Source organism: Vulpes lagopus, chromosome 17, assembly GCF_018345385.1.
Source record: "Vulpes lagopus strain Blue_001 chromosome 17, ASM1834538v1, whole genome shotgun sequence".
Lineage (NCBI taxonomy): Eukaryota > Metazoa > Chordata > Mammalia > Carnivora > Canidae > Vulpes > Vulpes lagopus.
In genome coordinates, this window is record NC_054840.1 from 14,640,731 (window position 1) to 14,665,234 (window position 24,504).

General features: G+C 39.0%; 1 protein-coding gene across 1 annotated transcript in view; it reads right to left on the reverse strand.

Moving 5' to 3' along the window:
• The window catches only part of OTOL1 (otolin 1), a 29,894-nt gene extending 6,833 nt beyond the window's left edge, over window positions 1–23,061 (reverse strand). The window contains exons 1-2 of the mRNA XM_041731525.1: window positions 23,044–23,061; window positions 1,989–2,360 (exon numbers count right to left, since the gene is read on the reverse strand). Coding sequence (XP_041587459.1) covers window positions 1,989–2,352 — 364 coding nt within the window. The 5' untranslated portion in view covers window positions 2,353–2,360; window positions 23,044–23,061. The remainder of the gene's footprint in view (window positions 1–1,988; window positions 2,361–23,043) is intronic.
• Window positions 23,062–24,504: the final 1,443 nt, after the last annotated feature.

Sequence of the window (24,504 nt, forward strand, 5' to 3'; positions counted from 1 at the left end):
GACTTTTAAAGTCTACCTTTACTATCTGCATTACAGTGGATAATGTAAAAGTCATGTATGCAATGTGTTTATGTGTGTGTATGTGTGTGTGTGTTCATGTGTCCAAGAACTGAAAGATAACGAAGAAAAATTAAAATAGTCGTATTTGAGTAGGTTCTTTTTCATTTTCCAGTTTGATTAATGTCCCTCTTCTGCTGGATCTCTGATTGCTTAACTTCTGAAACACTGGAAAAGCTAGAACAAATGTCTATGAATCTCAGAAACAAGACCCTATAAGGCTGAGAATTTCCCAAGCTAGGACAAGATTCTTACTACAGCTAACTGGAAAAAGAAACATCATTTTTTGAGCATTTATCCTATCCCAGGTACCACACTGAGCCTACACTCACACACACACACACACACACACACACACACACACATACATTACCTCATTCCATCTCTTGATGACCCCATGAAGTTGGTATTATTCTTATCTCATTTTACTACTTTGAAAACTGAAATGTAGGTAATGAAGGTTCCCCATGTTTCAGGATGGTGAGAGACAAGATAAGACATTCTGAGCTCTTAAACACTCTGCTCTGTACAGAACCAGCCAGACTAAAACATACGAGCACTCCAGGCAGGCAAAGAATTTGGCACATCTCCAAAATCTCCAAAATATCTGTCCTATGTATTTACAGGAGAGACTGAGCTCTGAGAACAGCCCGGTTAATCCATCACTGGGTAAAACAAAAGCTCTGATGGGACAGACCCATGGCCTTAGAAGACAATTTAGCAACCAGCTGTGTTTACTTGGCCATGCCCTTGGGGGTCTTCACCCCCAAGCAGCTCACCAGCCAGATATGATACTAAGAGAAATTCTGGTAAATGTAATTTTCTCAGTATCATTGCATTTCCAATAATGTTTAAGCAACCCAGTAATCTTCATGCCCTGACCACTGCCCAGCAACTGTACCCTTTAATTCCAGCTCTGCATGAATATTGATCACATTTCCCAAAAGTTTCCTATTATAAGATGAAATGAATGAAAAGCTTAATGAGGATGCACAATTCCTGATTTTATAACTTTAAGTTCTCCAAGCAAGACACAACAAATATATCCATACGGTCATTTTTTTTTCCAGGGGATAGCAAATTTGAAATTGACATTCTGATTTCAATTTTACCTGAATTCTCTGCTATATGACACGTAAAAGCTGAAATGTATTACAGTAAAACTCAGTGTATGAGTAATGTATGTATTAAAGGTATCTGGAATATTGAAATATGTAACCATGATGTTCAATGGAGAAAATTGTGGGGCAAGGACACAGTGTTGCCTTGGAATTTCAATGAAGAGCAAACTGAACCCTGCCCCTTATTCTCCACCTCACAGACATGCCATTTCTAATCCAAACTACAAATAGCACTACAAATAGGACACAGAAACCCATCAGTCCACACACCTTCTACCTAGACAGCAGGATTTTCCTTTACCCGTTTTACATCAGCTGCTGATAAAAAAAAACCATACTGGAAGGAAATGTGTAATTTGAAGAACCGCGTGCCAGGCCTGGGGTTGGTAGCCCCGTTTTTGCTCTAACCAGCACTTTCTAGTAGAACTTTCTGTAATGATGGAAGTGCTTTAAAAAAAAAATTATGGAAGGGCTTATATCTGTACAGCCCAGTACTGGAGTCATTGGCCACATGTAGCTATTGAGCGTTTGAAATGTGGCTAGTATGACTGAGGAACTGAATTCTTTTTTCTTTTTTTTTTTTTTGGAACTGAATTCTTAATATTAATCCCTAGGTTTATTTTTGTTAATAGCCACACATGCGGCTAATGGGCAACATAGCACCCATTTGCATTTGTCACTGTGTTCCACCCAGGCCTGTCACCATTTGCAGGACCACGTAGAACCCCTGCAGGCAGTTCTGCTTCCCATCTACCTCTCAACTCCAAGGACATCCAGGTAACAAATATGGCTTTGGGTATTTGCAAGTACCTGTCTTTCCAGTCTCTCCGGGGTCTCCTTTCTGCCCTGGTACAGAAGAACAGCAATCACAGCAGTTCAAAAAGAAATCGGCCGCATCAAGAGTGAAGTTCTCAAAGGGGAAGAGAGTGGCAGCACCGAAGGCCGACTCTAGGGCTGGGGGCCTGGGGGTCGGTTCTGCTTTTTCAGCTGCTTCTGTGAAAAGACTCTCCTCTTCTTCTGGAGCTGGGCCACTGGATGGCTTGAAACCCTTTGGCATCTCTTTCCCCTCAGATTTCTTCGTAAATTTGGTATGTGGTGTGGTCTTTGCTACTGTGTCCATACCAGCGATTGCCAAAAAAATTAAAATGGTACAAAGCCAAGAAAACATCCACATATTTGAGGCTGGAAGAAAGATATAATGGGAATAGATACACCTATTACATGAGATCCCAATGTAATTAGTAAGTGATATAAACATATAGGAAGGAAATATAGATACGTATATAAACCCTAAGAATAAACAGTATGCATAATATTGAATGATATTTTAATGTATTTTAATGCCAATAGATGCCTGAATCACAATAGAATATTTTATTTACTTAAAGTATTTATTATAAGGAACAGTTTGCTTCAATCCTCCTTTCTTGTTGTTTTCCTAGTGTTACATGTTCTAAAATATTGTTCTCAATCATTCAAATTATCTTGCCAACAAGTAAACATGATCTATAATAAATGCAACATAACTTAATAGCTTATACACCCTGTGGAAAACAAATATGTATAATTTCCTGACTGACCTCACTCAGATTTATAGGAATCAAATACATTTGTATTAGAGGGAGATGAAAAATATTGAGCTGAGTAATTTCTTCCAGCAAACTCAATTATTTCAAGAAAAAATACTGGTGAAAGAGTCCTTAAATCTACTAGGGCTAATGGTCCTGTTGTGAGAGCAATTTTTTTAGAATCTATTGTAATAAATGGGGAGAGAAAGAGAATAAAAAAATCATAAACTTGAATGTATGCTGTGTCCTTAGATTCTTCACATGTCATTTAACTCTCCAACTCTTTGCTTTATAATTTGAGGAGTTTTTCTGAAAAGTCACATTTATCCTTGTCTTATTTTAATGGGGCCAAGAATAGTGATTCTTATTAAGGCGTTTATTAATCAGAGTGATATGATATAAAGTTCCCAATGAAGTGAAATGGTGAAGCTCATAGTGGGGTGGTCTCCAGCAACTCACAGCAGTCCGGAGACTGCTAACAGATGGCCAGCATTAGAAATACATGTTTTCTGGTTGGAAAAAGGAGTACAAGGGTGAAGAGAATGGAAATAAGGACAGTGACAACATCTACTATTTCTAGAGCCCCTACTATGACTAGGTGCCTTACAGTCATCAAGCCAATCAGTTCTCAAAACAGCTCTGCCAGATAGAAGACAAACTAGTTAATTACCTTCTCTTTAGCAACAAAGACAGAGGGACCAAGAGGTCACATGCCTCACTCAAGATCACACAATCAGGAAGTTGTGGATTCAGAACTGAAATCAGGGTCTGTTTAATTTCAAAGCCTCAACCCTGTCCCACAAATCACGTGGCATTTATAAGGATGAGATTAAAGGACAGTAAATCCAAGCATAGGATCAATGGAAGAGCTAGAGAGGAGACAGAATGAATCAGACTAGATGAGAATGGACAGTGATAGGATGCTGCATTTCTAAAATCATGTAAAAATCCAAAAATGCTAACTTTCCTTCAAGCTGTCTTTGCTACTATATTCATCCACTCAACCAGTTTTTACTGAATATAAACAATGTGACAAGTACTGAGAAATCAAACATGAGCCCTGGTCTCTGTCCTCAGGGAGAGTACAATCTACTAGGAAAGATGAAAAAAAACAAAAGCAAAGAGAAAAGTATGAAAGGCAAATGATCACACTGCATTTCCCCAAATATAAACCCCAGGCCCCTCTCCCCGCTGACCCTGGCATGAGTGAGCACATAAACCATGGTTACCAAGCATCAGTCAGCTAAATTCAGCCCCAGCAAAAACTAGACAACAGAAATATTCTATTTAGTTATAAAATAGTTCAACTTTCATTAGTTCACACAATTGCATTCCATGAAACATTCATTTATTTGTTCAACAAACATTTATTTGAGCATTTCAGAAGTCTCAAGTCCTGTGCTGGGTCACAGAGTATAAAGACAAAATCCTGCACCATCCCTAAGGATCTTGTCTGCACCAAACATAGCAAATATCCAAAGTGCAAAGTATCTGAAGTGAAATATTGGTATCTTTTAATTATCTAACCACTTTGCTATACGAAAAATTTGAGTTTCCAGAATGCTGAGTGTTAATGCCTTATGATGTCTTAAACAAATGGGAAAATGACCCTTTTTTTCTCACTAAAACATGTCTGTGTTATTCTTTCATTCATACAAAGTATTTTTGACATGTTATGATGGCCTTTTGGAAAACCAACCCCAAATTGGCAAATAAGAGTTAGCTGTTAGGAGCAGGAGGGGAAGGGATATAACACAAAGAACATGACAGTCATGTCCAGGCACTTTATAATTGTTGTGGCAATTACATCACACACAAACCATGCAAGATAAGATTTCCTATGTCCATACAATTGATTATAGAATTCAGGCACAACAAAAATAGATATATAGATCAATATAACAAAATAGAAAACCCAGAAATGAGCCCACAATTTTATGTCAATTAATCTTCAACAAAGCAAGAATGAGGATCCAATTGGAAAAGACAGTCTCTTCAACAAATGGTGCTGGGAAAACTGGACAGCAATGTGCAAAAGAATGAAACTGGACTGGGGCACCTGAGTGGGACAGTAGGTTAAGTGCCCACCTCTTGGTTTTGGCTTGGGTCAGGATCTCAGGGTGGTGAGATCGAGCCTTAAGTCAGGCTCCGTGCTCAGCGTGGAGTCTGCCTAAGACTCTCTCTCACTTTCTCTTGCCTCTCCCCACCCTCAAAATAAATAAATCTTTAAAAAAAGGAAAAAGGAATGAAACTGGACCACTTTCTTACAGCATACATAAAAATAAACTTAAAATGGATTAAAGATCTGAAACGTGAGACCTGAAACCATAAAAATCCTAGAAAAGAACACAGGCAGTAATTTCTTTGAACATTTGCCATAGCAACTTCTTTCTAGATATGTCTCCTGATGCAAGGGACACAAAAGCAAAAATAAACTATTGTGACTATATCAAAATAAAAAAGCTTCTGCACAGTGAAGGAAACAATCAACAAAACTGAAAGGCAACCTACGGAATGGGAGAAGATATCTGCAAATGACATATCTGATAAAATCTTAGTATCCAAAATATACAAAGAACCTATAAAACTCAACATCCAAAAAACAAATAATCCAGTTAAAAATGGGCAGAAGACACGAATAGACATTTTTCCAAAGAAGACACACAGATGGCCAACAGACCAAAGATGCTCAACATCACTCATCATCAGGGAAATGCAAATCAAAACTACAATAAGATATCACCTCGCACCTGTCAGAATGCCTAAAATCAACAAAGAAACAACAGGTTTTGGCGAGGATGTAGAGAGAGGGGAACACTCCTGAAACTTTTGGTGGGAATGCAAATTGGTGCAGCCACTCTGGAGAACAGTACCAAGTCTCCTCAAAAAATTAAAAATAAAACTACCCTAGGACCCAGCAACTGCACTGTTAGGTATTTACCCAAAGGATACAAAAATTTTTTTTAAGATTTTATTTATTAATTCATGAGAGACGCAGAGAGAGGCAGAGACATAGGCAGAGGGAGAAGCAGGATCCCTGCAGGGAACCTGATGTGGGACTCCATCCCAGGACCCCGGGATCACACCCTAGCCATAGGCAGATGCTCAACCACTAAACCACCTAGGTGCCCCTCAAAGGATACAAAAATACTAATCCAAAGGGATACAGGGGTACCTCGGTGGCTCAGTTGGTTGAGCATCTGATTCTTGATCTCAGCTCAGGTCTTGATCTCAGGGTCGTGAGTTCGAGCCCCACATTGGGTTCCACATTCAGTGTAGAGCCTACTTTAAAAAAAGGGATCATGCACTCTGACATTTATAGCTGCATTATCTACAATACCCATATTATGGAAATAGCCCAAGTGTCTACCAATTCATGAATGAATAAAGAAGAGATATATAATACACATATATATAATGGAATATTACTCAGTCATAAAAAAGAATGAAATCCTGCCATTTGTAACTACATGGATGGACTAGATAGTATTTATGCTAAGTGAAATAAGCTAATCAGAGAAAGATAAATGCTGTATGATTTCACTCATATGTGGAATTTAAGAAACAAAACAAATGAGCAAAAGGTAAAAAAGAGAGACACACACAAACCAAGAAACAGATACTTAAATATAGAGAATAAACTGATAGTTACCAGAGTGGAGGTGGGTGGGGAGGATGGGTTAAATAGATGATGGAGATTAACGAGGGCACTTGCTGTGATGAGCATGGGTGATGTACGTAAGTGCTGAATCACTGTATTATACACCTGAAACTAACAGTATACTGTGTGTTACTAACTGGAATTTAAATAAAAACTTTAAAACTCAGGCACAGAGAAGTTAAGAAGCTTTCCTGAGATCACAGTGTTAGTAAGCAACAGAGCTAGGATTAAAATCTAGGTGCTTGGGGATCCCTGGGTGGCTCAGCGGTTTAGTGCCTGCCTTTGGCCCAGGGCGTGATCTTGGAGACCTGGGATCGAGTCCTGCATTCCTGCTTCTCCCTCTGCCTGTGTCTCTGCCTCTCTCTGTCTCTCTATCATGAATAAATAAATAAATAATCTTTAAAAATAAAAATAAAATAAAATAAAATAAAATAAAATAAAATAAAATCTAGGTCCTTTGACTCAAAAATCAGCCCGTGCACTTTCCACTGGGCCCTACTGCTTGGGGATTAATGAGTGGTCATTGATGCTGCAGAAGGAACTAAGTCGAACCTTTCATGGAGCTCAGTTCTAGATCTGTCAGTAGAAGAAAGTGGTTTCCCACAGAGAAGAAACAGGAACTCAATGGGAGACATGAAGAAGACGAGAGATGAGAAGTCTGGTTGGGACAGTGGAACATTCTGGTGTGGAGCACACAACGTTACAGAGGGAAACAAAGCCCATCCAAACAGAAACCAAAGAGCTACAGAAAAGAATGAGCAGAGCAAACAATATAAGGAAGGTGCTCAGTGCCCTATTTGGGAGTGTGACTTATACTCATATATGTTTTCCCTCCATTGTGGCTTCCTGCTTCCCAATTTAAATAGAGATGTTAAAGGGTAATATAGTTAGTACTTTAAGACTATGATGAGGCTCCCCAAGAATTGGAGATGAGGAAAACATAAAAACAGCAGAGCAAGAGTTGATAGCAAGCTGATGGTGCATATATACAATTTCCTTTTAATTGGAATTTTTTCATGTTTATGCAAAAACATAAAAACCTAACCAAACAAAATGTCCACAGTGAGCTAAGCAAGCAAGGGCTTCTAACCAAATTTTAAGTCACTGAAACAATAAAACATAACTCAAATGCTAACTCTAAAGTTTAATGCAGGTATAAATCTTTATGGAGGGATTAGAGGTAAAGATTTAAAAGGAGGTTGAAGTCCCCAGTAAGCATAAATACTGTGAGCCTTTTTACTTATCCTGAAGATCACCTGGGCTATAAGCATTTCCAGAGCAGAAGTTAGGTCTCTTTTTTTTCCCGGTGCCAGTGCCTAGCATAATGTTTGCAAATAATAGGTATACCATCGGTATTTGCTGAACAGAAGTGAAGTAAATGGTGTAGATTGCATTATTTTCTCCAATTTTCCACTCTTCCCCGTTTTCAGACTCTCTGATACAAGGGATATTGCACCATTTCCCACAAAAGAAATAAGGTCTATACTCTAAACCCTTGACTTTAAGTGTTCAGCCCAGTGACCTCAGCCAGTAGAATGAGGTGGAAGTGACAGGATGCCATTTCCAAGCCTAGGTCTCAAGAGCTCTTCTATGCTTCCACTTGCTCTCTTGAACCTTTTGGCCATTGCCATGAGACACATACATGGCCAAGCTTGCTGGTCACGGAGAAGGATGAGAGACACATGGAGCAGAGCTGTCTCAGGGAAGCTGCCGTAGCCAAGCACAATCTGGATAACTGTCCCCAAATGATCCATAGATATGTATGTGAGCCCAGGTGAGGCCAAGTGAGGCCAATCTATATCAGACAGTCCTCATGAATCCAGTAGACATATGCCTGAGATTGTGCAACAAAGTACCTCAAACTCCGTGCCTGAAAAGAACTATTTTATCATAGCTCACAATCTTGTAGGTCAGGAATGTCAGGAATTTGGGCCTGATCAGCTGGGTGATTCTTCTGCCCCATGAGACATCAACTTAGGATCACTTAGCGGTATTCAGTTAATGTATGGGCTAGTCTGGAAGTCTTCACTGCAAGTCCAGTGCCTCAGTGGAAATGGGGAAAAAAAAAAAAAACTTGGGATCTTCAACCACCTAAGCTCTCTAGCATGCCAATCTCAAGACTGTCAAATTTCTTCAATCATGGCTTAGGGCTCTCAAAGAGAATATTCCAAGAACATGGAAGTGGCCAATCCATTTAGGCTATACCTGAGAATGACGCAACACTTTTGTTAAGTTCTAAAAATCACAGTCGTCACAGAGGCCAGCCAGATCCAAAGGAAGGGGCACAGGCTCTCATTCTCAATGGGAGGAGTTCCAGTGTCTGGCCATCTTGAATCCACCATCGACACTCAAGCTATAAACTGTAAGCCATGGAATTTTTACAACGTTGGCAGCAAAAGCTAACTAGTACCAATAGTTCCAGCCTCTAGCCTAACACCATACTTGCTGTCACTGAGACAAAACTGAGTAAGCAGCCTCCAGGCAGCACCATCTTATCTTCGCCCAGCAGCAGACCACATGTGTGCTCTTCCTTCTCACCAATCAGCCTCCATAGTCCTGGAAGTTGTACCCATTGACGGTTCCTAACAGAAGCTGTTGTCAACCCTGTTGAGATGCTATCAGAAGGGATCTTGAAGATTCTTCAACCTTGAATGCGCTTTCTAACCTTGAGATTCTATGATGTGCTTTTATAGACACTTCATCAAAAAATTAAAATTTGTTCATAATCTAAAATTTCACTCTAAATATAGGAGACATTACATTTCTTCTGCTGATAAACTTTTCTCTCTCATAAATATATTGCCCATGCTTGAGAGGAAGTTCTTTGGAGATCTGCTAGTTCTTTTCCCCATAGAAATAAGGTATTTACGCTATGAGTCAACATTTGTAAAATGACTTGGCGAGTTTCATGTTGAGTCTAGGGCCATGAATTATAAAGAATTTTAATAACCGACTAGCAAGTGCTAAACAATAATGATTAAAAGCCACTAGCTTTGTAGACAGTCATCCTGAGTAAGGTTCAGCTCTTCTACGTTCTAGTCGTTTCGTTTGGAGAGGGTTACCGTACATCTCTAAGTCTTGATTCCACCATTCTAAAATGGAGATAAAAGTAGCTGCATTTTGTGTGGTTGTGAAACTTAATGAGATAATGCCTGAATAGCTAGCTTTTAACATAGTGCCCTCAGCAACTGTGGGCTATTATTTTTAGTGAGGATTAGAGCTAATGAAATTAACTAGCCAGAAATAGCATGTCAAAGCAGCGACAAGTATTTCCTGTTCTCAGATTGTGTCAGACTGGCATTTGGCCCTGTTTCCATATTCTTTTATGTACTCCTCTATATCTCAAGGACTCAAAGCCTGAGAACTACTTCTCCCAGAATCTCTTGTCATCAGGGTTCCAGTTTAGTTTCTGCCAGTGAGAGACACTTGCAGAGGACGTAGAAGACAGAAAACTAGCAGAAGCCATTGTTCTTCTGCTGGCTGCAGCTGGAATGCATGGACTTGGGTAGAAGTGCAGTTTGGCACACCAACATCATTTCCTGTCTTGGCTCTGTGGGTGGCTGTGACCACTGGCAGCAGTCTTCTGCAGTTCCTAACTGGGCGTTAATAGCAAAGTCCCAATTCTTCTGAAGGTTAGAAGCAAACCTGGCTGCCAGTGGCAGCCCTGGGCCCCTTCCTCCTTCAATGACTGCATCAGCACCTAATTACCTGTATTAAATCCCAAATTTAATCCTGTACTTAATCCTGAATCCTGTTTTATTCTCCTTCTCCATTTACTTTATCTCTACTTTCTTTATTATAAATATCCAGCCTGTTTTATCCTGTCCTATATCCAATCCTATGTTCTCTTTTTTCTTATCCCATTCATTCCTTGGCCACCCATAACATCTTAGTCTCTTAGAAACTAGCTGGATCCGATTATATCCCAAAAAGTTTTGTCAAAAGATCCTCCTGTAGGGGTTCCTGAGTGGCTTAGTAGGTAAAGCATTTGGCTCTTGAATTTGGCTCAGGTCATGATCTCAGGGTCATGAGATCAGGCCCTTCATTGGGCTCCATGCTCAGTGGGGAGTATGCTTGAGATTCTTTCTCTCTCTGCCCTTCGCCCCCAAAAATAAAAAATAAAATCTTAAAAAAAAAGATCTTCTCACAATGTTCTGAGTCTACAAATACGTAAGCCACAACAATGTTGTATTCCAGGTGCATTTTTGAATACTGATTTAAGTATAAATGTACAGACTTTGAAATAATTTGAAGCACATGGATATATCAGGCTACAAAAATGATGACCTTTCTGAATTTATACAGAGCAATCTTTCCTCAACCCCTGTATAGTTATATACAATTATAAGATGAACTTCTATGTATACAGCATTCCTTTCTTATCTTAATAGTTACTTTTAATTTCTCCCATTTCAAAAATAATAATAATAATAATTTCTCCCATTTCATTGTGACCAATATTCCACGCTGTGTTCCTTCTCATACCCAAGTTTCACATTATTCTTTCCTTCTTTCATCAACAAATGCTTATTAAACGCCTCCTCTGAGGCAGACATTGGATTATATGCAGGAGTTAGAGCAAAAAATATCTGCTGTCATAGAGCTTACCTTCTAATGGCAGTGACAAATATCAGATGGTAAAAATGATCAATATTTCACACTGTAATAAGCGCTATGGAGGAAATAAATAGGGGCATTTGATAAAGAGTGACAAAGAAAGATTGTTTCAGACAGGTTCTTAGAGAAAGCCTATCTGAGGAAGGAGCACTTAAGCTGATAGGAAGTCCTGAGGAGGAACGCTGACGAATCAGAAGGAGCTAGTCTCCGGAGAAGCAAGAAGAGATTTCCAAGTATCAGGAGCCAAATGCACCCTGGCACAGAGAGAACAGGGAGCCCTAAGGCTTGGAATGTACGGGGTGAGAGAAGGGGAGCCTGGCATGTTCTTTCAAAACACACCGTGCAGTTGCTATGGACCATCACAAGGATTTGGGTTTTGTTCTACAGACTACAAGAAGTCACTGAATGTTCAAGCAGGGGAGAGACCCTGGCTGCTGTGTGGAGGGTGGTTGCAGTTGAGACAAAACAGGAAGCAGTAAAAGCAAATGGGAGCTGTCATAGTCCAGACAACAAGAGACCAGGGAGGCTCAGAAGTTTGTGGCCATTACTTCACAAATTGAAAGATCAACCCATTGAAGAAAATAATCATTATGTTATTTAAAATCCATCTGAAAAGTGCATTTTTCAACTTGAATTAGAATTTAATTTTAGGGCAGCCCTGGTGGCCCAGCGGTTTAGCACCACCTTCAGCCTGGGGTGTGATTCTGGAGACCCAGGATGGAGTCCCACATCGGGCTCCCTACATGGAGCCTGCTTCTCCCTCCGCTTGTGTCTCTGCCTCTCTCTCTCTCTCTCTCTCTCTCTCTCTCTGTCATGAATAAATAAATAAAATCTTTAAAAAAAAAAAAGAATTTAACTTTACAGTTTGAGTCTAGAAGACCCCATAGAACTGTGGTTTTAACATATATCACCTTGAGAAAATGAAGATAAAGAGAGCAAAGTATAAGTCTATATGTGAGAAAATTCTCAAAGGATATAATTAATAATTATTTTCTTTTAGAAACATGAGATGAGGTCCAGTCATGGGTCAAGGTTTTAGTTTAAAATGCACAATGAATCTGAGATAATTTTGCACCAGACAGCACAACCTAGACACACAAATGTTTGCATAGAAATAATGCTTGTTAACTTGTGCCTCCCTAAAACCAGAGTAATGAATCCCTAGCTTCTCTGAGTGGATTTTAGGAGCAAAGTGAGATCTTAGCCCCAACTGCTGATATAACAGCTTGAGTGAGATGAACTGGGTTGGGCTGAGAGGACTTCCCGGTGCTCGGGTATGGAAGGAGAAGAGGCAGGGTTGTAAGACTCCTGAGCTCCAGTCAAGACAAGGGATGACCTCAAGGCTTGTTCATCTTGCAGGGATGTCAGCCTCCCCGCTGACTTCCCCTCTTCAGTAAGTAACAGGAGGTGGAGTGGAGAGTTAGAGGCAGCAGCTACAAGGGATGACCACGGTCAAGCACACTTCTGTGCATTTACCCTCAGGAGGCAGGTCCCACAACATGGGTGTGGTAGAGAGGGTGTGAGGAAAAAGAAAACGGGGAAGGACAGTTGGTACCATGACTTCCTTCTCTTTCCTGGAGAGCTACATCCATCCATCAAAGGATCCTCCTTTCCCTTGTAACATGCCTGGTGTTGAGCCTTCAATGCTAAGCAACCTGGAGGGAGGATTTCTGATAAGCTGTTTCCTCCCACCTCGTTCTTCCAGGGAACTCGGGCCTTCTAAGACCCAGGCTTTGGGTTCATTCACAAATGTAATGCCGTCAAAGGGAAGAAGGAGAAATTTTGTAACTGCAGATTCTTATTTCTCGCTTTATTTGTTTAAGGGCAATTCCAGAGTACTTGTAATCAGCTCTGATAAGCTTTGCTCATCCCTTTGTGTTGATAGATGCAGCAAAAGCACCATAATTTCTATTATCCGATGGGAGATGACTTCTCCCAGAGTGTCTAAATAAGTGAATCCATTACAATTTTATTAAGCACACTGAATATAATATTACATTCCACCACACTAAATGCTTCTTCTATTTAACAAGGATGCAGTAAAATAAAAACATTCTCAGCATTTTTCTGTTAGATAAAAGGGATTGGCTTTGGTTTAGGATCTGACACTGTAAAAAAAAAAAAAAAAAAGCCCAGCAGCAAATGTGGATACTTTTTTTTTTTCTCAATACATGCCACCACTTTCTCAGTTATTCCTCTTCTCCTCCCACCTTGTCTTAAATCAAGGCAGTATGACAGGAAGCAGAATGTTCCAAATGGCACACGAGGCCGGTGGTACAGGACTGGGTGCAGAGAAGGAATTGCACTCAGCAGAGCTGGGAGCAGTCAAAACAGGGCGGGACAAAGTAACCATTCAGGGGACTGGTTGGTGGAAAAGCGAGCTCACCCACATGGATGAGTAGACAGGTTAAAAATATACATTAAATTTAGACATAAAAATAAGCCCTCATCCCACATCTCCAAAATCTAAAAGAAACCTTTAAGGATGGGATTAGGCAAAGCCAAGAACAAAATTATTACAACTCTATTTCATCTTTTTTTTTTTTTCATTTCTCAGGAACTCTGGGTTTGTCTGCTGAAATAGTTTGCCTACGTTAGGGATGGAAGGGATGTGGGGAAAGCACAGTGTGAACATCTTCAGGCTGATGAGACAGCAGGGGGGCCAGTGGCAAAAGGTAGGGGAGGGGAAGGAGATGGGAACTGGATGTGCTTCCTGCTCCAGTTTTCTATAAACCTAGAGCTAGTCTAAACACTAAAGTCCATTAATTGAAAAAAGAAAAAGAAGCAATGGAGTCTGAACATGATTGATTTGTTCACTTATTTGTTTATTAGTTGGTCCCGGTAGCAGTTAATGATCTATCAAAGTTGTTGTTGGAAAACTGAATTTAAAATTTACGTGTGCTCACAATACCCTTTTGTTAATAAAGGGATCATGGCATATTAATAAGAATCTATGATGAAGCCAAACCGAGTTCGGTGTCAAACTTCCTCCATGAAGCAGAGATTTCAAGGAGACTTTCCTACTTCCTTGATATATATTATTTATATGCCATTAAATAAGTGTATACAAACCTAAGCAAACCACTTTACCTTTCTGGAGACCATGCAGAATGCCTGTTGTAGGATTCCTCTGTAGGGAATCACTACAGAAAAGGGATAGGAGGTCCTTATTCCTGCTCCATCGGGTCCACCAACAATTAGCCAGAGGTTACCTGAAGGGGGGGTTCTGGGGAAGCTTCAGAATCTAACAGATTGGAGCATTCTAAAGAAAAGGATTTGGTCTCTGAAGGAAAAGCTTGTTTGCAGATGACACGCTAGATTCAGAATTTTCATCACTAGCAACTTACCGTCCATTGATAGCCTTGCTCCTTGGTGTTGACGGACGTGTGTTGCTCCTTTCATCAGCCTACTCACATGCTCAGATGTAGGGAACTCAAATATGAAGTAAAACTACCAAAGATACGTCATGAAAGAAATGCTTTATTATAAAAATATTTCCAATTACCAAACTTCCATTTGTCTTTAATTTCTGAAGTGTTTAAGATCCTTCTCCCTTTTTCTTCAATCCAGGGTTCTGAACCTACTCCAGGGCTCTGCCTCATAAACGAACATTTGGAAAGTCAGAAGTTTCTCAACAGACATTGCGTACATCCCAAAATGTTATCAGGCTCTCCTGCCCATTGGAATCTGAACTAGTTTCAGAGCCGATAAACAACTTAAATCAAGCTTAGAGTGGACACCATAGAAACATTTTAATCAGAAGTTACCAAGAGAAATCAGTCCAGACCTACAGGTATTGGAGTTAGTTCCTACCCTGTCTCTAGTTCTCAAAAATTTTTTGAAAAACCCTTAATTGTTCCTCAGCACTCAAAAGGCCATCATCCCTGACCTGTACCAACACTTTAAAAAGGCCGAAACATGGAAGGATATAGGCCGCACTGTATTTATCCGGGCTGTGCTGACATGCTGCTCCTAGCACCTTCCTCCTTTGCTCAAACTCTGTAATTTGGCCTTAGGCTCATGGATCTGGGTTCTGCAAAGTCCATGAAAGGGAGCCCTGAGCCTGGGTCACTAGCAACTGCATGAGACATGGGCCAAGTCACTTTGCCACTTAGGGCTCAGGGTCCCTATGTTATAAACAGTAAGTTTGGACTAGATGAGCCAGAAATAGAGGCTTTTCTAGGTCTAAAGTAGTTACACTCTTTTCCCAACCAATTCTAAATAGAGTAGTCGGTAATTAAATGGTATTCTATCTTTATTTTGTCACCTGCTCCGGGGTCTATGCCAGGACTTCAGAATGAGGTCACGGAAAGCTCTACCTGTAGCAGTGGCTCTAAGAAGACCCTGCAGAGGTCAAGGGCTCTCCCAGGGAGAATGGAGAATCCCAGAATAACGGTATCTCTGATAAATATCAGGTTTGGTATCAACCCCAGAGAAGAACAGAAGGGAGTCTGTCCCTGAAAAAGCTACCAAGATGTTAATGCTTCACATGAAAACCAGCAGTCACTTTCTCTTTCAGGACAGCCTTGCTATTTAATACCCCAAAAGACCAAGGACAAAGAATGGCATTGTATAAGCTCTGTAACTCAAGCAATTAGCCAGGTAATGGTCTGTGGGGTTCATTATAGCGGAATGTCAATTAAAACACTAGGAAGGAAATTATGCAAAGCCCTTAGATTTCAAATCTTATAAACTACCCAGTAAGACTAAATTATAGTAAATGTCATATCACTACAGTAGGGATCACATAAATGAAAATAAAGTTTTTCTAATATGGACTCTTGCTTAATATCTCACAAAACCCAGAAATTGAAAAGAGCGACCAAGTGTCTAGTCTTGATTCAACAATAAAGGAAATGAGATCAAAGATGTCATGTTTGAACTGAATTTCTTCTTTCCTACCTTTGGCCTAATTAAGTCATACTTTGTATATCGCTAGTTAATTGTTTTTTAAGGATTAAAAAATATAGCTATTAGTTTTAATTTGGGTTTCTGCCAATGGACTTTAAGCAGGAAGACTAGAAGAGGAAGGGATAAAATGTGAATTTCAGAAAGAATACTATTTCTCAGAAAGATCTTTAGATAAGATTTCTCCGTCTATGACTTGTCTGACTTCATTCCTACATTTAGCACACATTTTCTGCATATGTGCAGATATGCCATCAGAAAAATGGGCTTCTACAAAATAGAAAATAAATGCTAGAGTTCTTTATGAAATTTCAAAAATGCAAATAGCATTTGGCATCCAATAGTGAGTTTTCCTAAACACTGGCAGCAAGAACATGATATATAAAAATTAGTTTCTGTCCCGAAAACCCTCAAGTGAAGTTTAAGCCAGCAGTTAATTTTTATTCGTGAATTATAGATCCTTTAGAGAAGAGAGGGAAAATAAAATGACTAATAGATCTGGAAATGTAATGTTCCACTAATTCTATCATAGAAAGCTAAATGCATGTTTAAATTTGTGTTTTTATTCATAATTGTTCTGTAAAATACCACAGGCATAACACATTTTTAAAGCAAAATGTCTTTTCTCCTTACCAGATAATTGTTATGATAGAAACCATATTTTTCATGCAACTACCTACATCATCTTAACTGAAGATATACCACACTATTATAACCTAAACAAAAGCTGATTGTTTAAGACCTTCATTGCACATCATATCTGAAAGGGGATTAAATAGTGCATGGAAACAAAAATATGTAGTTCTATCCCAGTAATCTCAATATATTGCCATCTCCCTTTAGAATTTATTTATTCTACTTATCTCACAGATATTCATAAACTTAGGGGCTTTAAAATTAAAAATGATTCTATACTCCAGACCACAACCTTCCACATTTCAAAAATCAATACAAAAAATAGATTTAATACCGTAGAGGATAGACTGCCTTCTATCAGTTGCATGCTTTTATCATTTCTATTCATATTCTTATTTCCTTGAGGCAAATTATATCAACGGGACTTTTTTAAGCCTGGGATCTTATTGCAAGAGGCCTGATGGAAGATAAAATAAATCAATGTTTGTAATCATCACCTACCTTATGGATGTTTCCTTATCAGTAATCCCTCTCCTAGAAGGCACATTGGAAAATTCAATCTCATTTATCATTAGACAGGGGTCTGTTTTATTTCTTTCAAGATTTGCCCCTACCCAATGAGAGGTGAGTGCCCTTGATGAGGGGAGTGGTGACTTTTTCTGACTCTGAAGAAAGGCTCTGAAATCTGATAAAAGGCAAATGCCTCGGGAACACTGAAGTCTTAGCTCTTCACTGGCCTGACCTTGTCTGCCAGTCCCCTTGGTTTAAGGAATTATCTTTCATCCTAATACTTTAAGGTCATGACATCATAATGTCAAACAACTCTCCTGTTTAGTAAATACTACATTTTTCTGAAGGATGTCCACTGGAATCTTCTATTCAGACAGCATTTGGGTATCTGCTTCCATTGCTGAGTGAGCCCTCAATGCTAGAGAACAACCACTTGGGTAACACTTCTGAACAAACACACTCGCCACCACTGTCCCTATTACTGCATGGGCCTGCCATCCACTGAAAATTGACCAAGACTTATAGATTCTTGCCCAGGTTCATTTCTAGGAAGATACCTGTGTCATCCTGGTTGGGACTACAATAAGATGTCCCCAAGAAACTAAAAATTACAAAAGTACTATCAGCCTCTTGATAGATCACTCATTCAGCCAGCCAGCATGCAAACAAGCATACCAGAATTCACAAGAACCTGCCAAGTACCTGCTCTACGTGTTGGGCACAGAGCAGGAGAAAGATTGACAGGGCTCCTACTTTCATGGAGGTTATATCCTAATGGGAGAGACAAAATTTAAAACAAAAAGATGCAAACGGTAAATATCAGATGCTAATAAGCTAGCAAGCATTATGCACAAACTAAAATAAAATGAAGTAATGGAGAATGACTCAGTGGCTTCTTTAAACTAGATGCTCACAGAAGACCTTTCTGACAAGCTGACATTTAAACTGCTGCAACCTGAATGAAAAAGAACCGCGGAGGTGGAGGAAACCAGAAGATAGGCAAGAGCATCCCAAATGGAGAGATTCTGAGATGGCAACAAGCATTAGGCTGTCAGGGTGACACAAAATGGATCAGAACACAGTTCCAAAGACAACCAAATTAAATCCCAGACAAGCAAAATGGTGATGTGATCAAGTATATTAACGTATCTAAGACTGGACCTATAGACGAGGACTGCTCAATCATCAAAACATAGAAAAAGGAGTCCATGAGGCACAAAAAGAATTAGTACCCATCCAGACAGTCCCAAGGAGCTGAAGCCAATGGGACTTAAGTATCACAGTCCCATTAGTAAGTTGATCCCCATTATGAACTGGATGCAGCTGATTAGCTTAACCAGAAGCCATGAAATATTTGATTAATGTAAATCCTCTCATCCTGATTCCACACTTACCAAGTGCTTCCTGTCTCTGCCCTCAGAGAGAATATGCTGTCATAAGACTTCAAATAATTCGACACAGTGATTGCTCAGGGTAAGTTACAGTGGGTTTCTAATTACCATTTGGCCTCCCTTATAACTTGCTGGCTTGGAGAAAATGCTACAGACTAACTGATGCGAGTATAGTGGCCCATGTGGTTTATTTTTCATTGTAAATTAATGGGCATTAGGAAAGCTATCTGCCTCCTCCTCATTTTAATGTTTCTGGGGTCCTGATCACTGCTGGACCCCCAAAATGCAAATTTAATCAAGCCTCTACCTAGAGTATCCCAGCCAACCTCTAGCTTGCCTCTCCTTAGCAGCCACTGCCCCTTGATACTGAGGAGATATATGTATACATATGTCTGTGGCTCCCACATCTTCATCTAAATTGCCTCATAAATTTAAGTTCAACCGGGCATGAGGAAGAAAGCTCATGCCCTGGAATAAGCAATCAAGCTCACTGAAGTCCATCTTTGAGTTTATCACGCTGAGATCCTTGCAAGAAAATATCAGTTTCCTCATCTATAAAATGGAGAAGTTGGGCTAGGTCTTTTTTTCATAGACTTCTAATGACACAAGTAATATATTAATACATTTTCTCTGTAAACACATAAAGCATTCCAGGGAACAACACCCCAGTTGTTGTCTCCTGCTTCTGCTGCTCCAAGGTGAGCACTGTTATCACATATGAATCCTTCCAAGTCTTTAAGGATCTATATATGTCCACATATACATAGCTACTTATAAACTATAGTTTAATATAGTTTTGTTCACTTTATATTTAATAAATGGTTCCACATTGTACCTCTTGCTCTGTAATTTGTTTTCACTAAGCACTATATCTTAGAGATTTTTTTTCCATATCAGAACATACAGCTCTCCCTTAATCTCTTTAATCGTTGCATAATACTCCATTATATGACTACACCCTACATTTGTTCACTATTCATCAAGTGGGGGCTATTTAGACTTCTTCTAATGTTTATCCTCTACAAAATGTTGCAACAAATATTCTTGTACACCCTTTATTGTACACATAAGAGTAGCTAGAATGGCTCCAGGAAGAGGAACCACCAAATGATGGCAGCTGAGTCTAGACTCAAGTTATAGACCCTAGACCACCTGAATCATAGGAATGTTTATTAAAAACAGAGAAGAAATATAGAGGAAGAAAGAAGAAGGACCAAACGTTCTTGGTCCCATCTCAGACCTTCTGAGCCAGAATTCATAGATAGGAGAGCCAGGAGCTAAGTTTTAAACACTTTGGGTGGTTTTCACAATAAAGTGGGAGAACTCCTAGACCACGTGGCTTTGGTGCTGTCTCTAAAAACGAACTAAAAGGCTCACCTACCAACCACCTCCATGTGCAAGGTATTGCATTAGGAGCTTTACTCATATTTCCTGTTGAATCGTAACTCCCACATTCCAGGACAAGAGTTGGGTTCAGTTACATCTGGATTCCAACCCAAAGTTATGTTTAAGAAAATATATGACAGCCCATGGACACAGTGCTTCACACCCAAGTACACTCCCAGAAGAGCTAGCTGTCACCTCTATATCCCACCCCTATGACTGTCCCTTCCATCCACATCTGTTTCCACCACTGCTCCCTCCCAGCATGTGCTTTGGCTTCCTAATGCACGCTGCCCTCTGCCAGCGTGAGGTTGGCCTGCTGCTCTGACAGTTTGGTTTTCCTCTTATTTTCCCTCTGTTACTACCACATCTGCCAGAAAAGTCTTTCTCCTCAGACAGCAGAAGAGGAAAGAGAAGCTAAATGAGCAAAGACCCATGTCCATTGTGGTTAGAAGATTACAGAGCAAAGAAAGCCAAAAATATTAACATATTAATAACTGTATTTAGTTAAGCCTTTGCCATTAAATGAAAGCTTGAAAGGTAGGTATTATTATCTGTATTTTATAGATGAGAAAACTAAGCACAGAAGTGTTAAGAAATTTACTCAATATAATCAACCAGGGAAAGCATTCAAACCCAGGTCTGACTGGTAAACTCATGAGCCTGCTGCGTACTGTTTTTCATCTCTAATCCGCACGTGTCTGTGATTTTTATCCTTCTTCTGCACATTTGTGTAGGACTTCATTGCTGAAGTATAAGAAACAACCTTGAGCATGCAGTTTAAAGGAGTGTGGCCTACGGAAATCTTCATCAATTCACTCGAAAGTGTTTCAGCAGGCATCACACATTATGCTGAGTCACATTAGGAATTCATGCCAGCCTATAATTCTTTATACTCTCTGGCATGCTAGCACTGGATGGATTTATGTACCACTAAACTTAGATAGCTTAAAACACCTCATTGCCTAAACCCTCAGTAATGCTGATAAAATATATGTAGCTACACTTATAAATCATTATCTTTACTTACCATTTAAAAATTGAAAATAATGTTTTCCAAGAAGCTGTTGGACAGTTGTGACTCACTATGGACGGGCTATCGTTGCTTTCTACGTCTTGTATCTCTATACTAGGTGACCTTTCATGTAGTTACTGTGGACTGAATTATGCCTCCCCCCAAAAAAACTGATATGCTAAAGCTCAAACCCCCAGTGTGATGATATTTGGGAACTTCAGGAGGTTATTAGTCTTAGAAGAGTTCATGAGGGTGGAGCTCTCATGATAGGACTGGTCCTTATAAGAAAAAACACCAGAGAACTATATCTGTCATGGGAAGACATAGCAAGAAGGCAGCCATCTGCAAACCAGGAAAAGAGCTGTCACCAGAACCCCCCCATGCTCTGGCACCCTGATCTCAGGCTGCCAATTTCCTGAATGGTAAAAAAATAAATTTCTGTTGTCTAAGCCACTCAGTCTATGATATTTTGTTATGACAGCTCAGGTTGACTAAGACAATAGTATTAGATCACTTCGTTTTGGTCATTTTTATGCATTTCTTCTAAGATAAAATTAACAGTTTTTTAATATTTATAACTTAGTTTGAATTTTGTTGAATGAAAGAATGTCCTTATTCTTAGAGCGAAAAGCTAAAGCATTTAGCTTTAGTGAAGTATCATGATGCCTACAACTTAATTTCAGTGCTCCCCCAAATACTTAGAGATAAAAATTACAAAATGTTAACAATTGTTAAATTTAAGTGAAGAGCATACTAGTACTCATTCTATTCTTCTTTCATGTTTCTGTAGATTTCAAAGTTTGAAAATTGAAAAGTTGCCATTGTATTAGTCAGATTCTGCTGTGATATTGTTGTATAACAAATATCTCCAAAATCTCAGCAGTTTACAACAAAAAGCTTTCATTGATTTCTTATCCACAGGTTTACAAATTGGCTAAACAGATCAGCTTTAAGATGTAGGTCAGCTTTATTTCTGCTCTACATATCCCTATACTGAGATAGGTAGCTACCAAGCATCTGCTCATCTTGTAGCAGATGAGAGTCCCAGCCATTAAGAGAAACCTACAACATCTCTTCAGATTGGAATCACAATAGTGATTTCTTCCCATATTCCACTAGCCATAGTGGTCATTCCCAACATCAGGTCAAGACCTGGTCAATCCCAACATCAACAGGTCTAGAAAGCATATTATACCCACATGAACATAGCAAGTACAGGGAGAAAAGGAAGAACTGATGACAAGCAATACAATCTATCACAGAAATAGGTTTCTCAAATATGAAAAGGCTCAGTGGGGACAAACATCAGAGAAAGAAAAGGAAGAGAATATTTGTACCTAATACAGCATAAGTTTTTTTTTTTAAGTCAATTTTGAAAGATCAAAGGAGGCCTCACTGAAGAAGTCATGTTACAAAGCACATGGAGTCATATAGGTGGATAAACACTTTTTTTCACTTTGCTTGATAATGGGGTATGTGAAATGAGGTAAGTAATTTTAACAAGGAGGTGGCTTTTTGAATACCACCATCCTTCCAGCCACTCGAGATCCCAGAAGACAGGGAGCCCAAGGCAGCTGCTCTGATTCACTGTCCCTGCAGCCAGATATCCATGAGGAACTCTGGGATAAAATTCAAGCTTGAGTCATGCTTTGGACTTCTGACTTAGTTCACTAAAGTGTACTTTCCTTGCCACTGAGAAAATTACCCTGAAAATCAGCATTTCTTGTACTAAAGCAGTCTCTAAATACTAACTTTTCTTTCATGGTCACCACGCTCACTTAAAAGAGTCTTTTCTGTCTATTAAATTTTGAAACAGAAATATGTCAAGGTGAAATTTAAATTATGAGCAGTATAAAATCAAATATATAAGTATATTGGTATATACTTATGTTATCTTACATATGATATATGTCATAATATATATTTTATACATAAATATAAATATATTTATAAATATATAAAAATACATAAATAACCAAATACATTCAAATACATTCATTGTGTTCCCCTTCAAGGTAGACCAGAATAAAGCTCCTTTTATAAATCAGCTACATCACCAAGCAGATTATATTCCTGACCCTGAATTAAAGGAGTTTGTCAGCCTTCTTTATTTCTAAGTACCTCAGCCCTGTTGGGCTTCAGTCCAGAAAGCCTCTCTGCTTTAGCTCTTACTGACCTTTACTCTCCGATGTGTATCTCATGTAACAGGTCTGTGCACTTGACCCTGACCACTTTGATCAAACACAAAAGAGAACGGAGTTAAAGGAGAAAGTTTCCCTTACTAAGCAAACAGCAGAAAAATCTTTGTATTTCAGAAGGCTTTTGTTTTCAATAATACAATTTTACCTTTAAACTTCCCTATTTAAAAATTAGTTTTACCAGAAGCATGAAAGCTCCAGTTTGAAATTAATTTTATAATATTTTAATTGCTGAAGTTTTGTTTCGTCCTTCCTCTTATTGAAAATCTTATTGCAAAAATATTCATTTGTTTTCAGCTCTGGTAAAATTATAAACCTAGTAGGAAATTTAAATGACAGAGGGCTTCCTTTTATTTTGTAATTTAATGTGTAAATAAAGTCAAATTTTAACAGCTAAACATTTCACTACACTTGTTCATCATTCAAATCGACTACCAGAAGAAAAGAAAGATTATCTTTTTGGTCGCTTCAAACCTTTTTCTAAAACCATTTAGCTTTGTTCCCATTGATTCAAGCAATAAGAGACCTAATGTTCCTTGAACAACTTCTATTTGAAAATGCTTTTTGCTTCCTGAAAATATTCAAGTTTTATAACATTGGAATTTTTTTTCAATAAAGTGAAGTTCAAGAATATAGGCAAATCTCTCGCCAGGGACCTTTGAAATATTGCAATATACCAGCAATTCAATTTAAACACTAAAAATAGTTTCTTTTATATCGTACATTTTCTTAAGGTCTGATAGATTTATACTTTCCTCCATAAAACCAATTAATTTTTGCTAATAGGCATCCATCACTAAGATACATTAATATCTAAGTGTTTGTTTTAAATACATGATAAGGTACCAATTAAAATGAAATCCTTTTCCAGTTTTTTTTTTTAATTCTGTTAGAGCAGTGACTCTTCTGCATATGGAAACAGTTCTGGGTGGCCACAAACAACCCCAACAATATAATGATAAATTTTAACCGAAATATGTGCATGATCTGATTTTTCTCCAAATTCTAGGTCACCTAAAAAGTAATTACTCAAATTTTACTTACTTTTTCATCTATATCCTAAGACCCTCTCCTAAGTATTTTGAGGATTCCCCATGGGTGTTTTGTCAGGTGGTCCCACACGCCCTGCATGGTCCTCTGTGGCCCACTTCTCCTCAAGCCTCTACTGGACTCTATGTCTGCTCCTCCTCCAGCCAATGGAGGGGGACAGTACTTGTGAAGCTGCGGAGATACCTCTCCCCACTGTATACACCCACTTGGACATTCACTTAGTCTCTTGATGAAAATCATTTCCTGTTTCTCCTGGCCCACATAGAACTCAAACATGAGACCCCAGAGGGCTAGCCTGGGAGATAAATCTAAATAACACAGATAGGTTGCATTAGAATTCCCCTTTCCAAGTGGCAACTTCTATGACAAGAAAGAATTCCTCTCCTTGA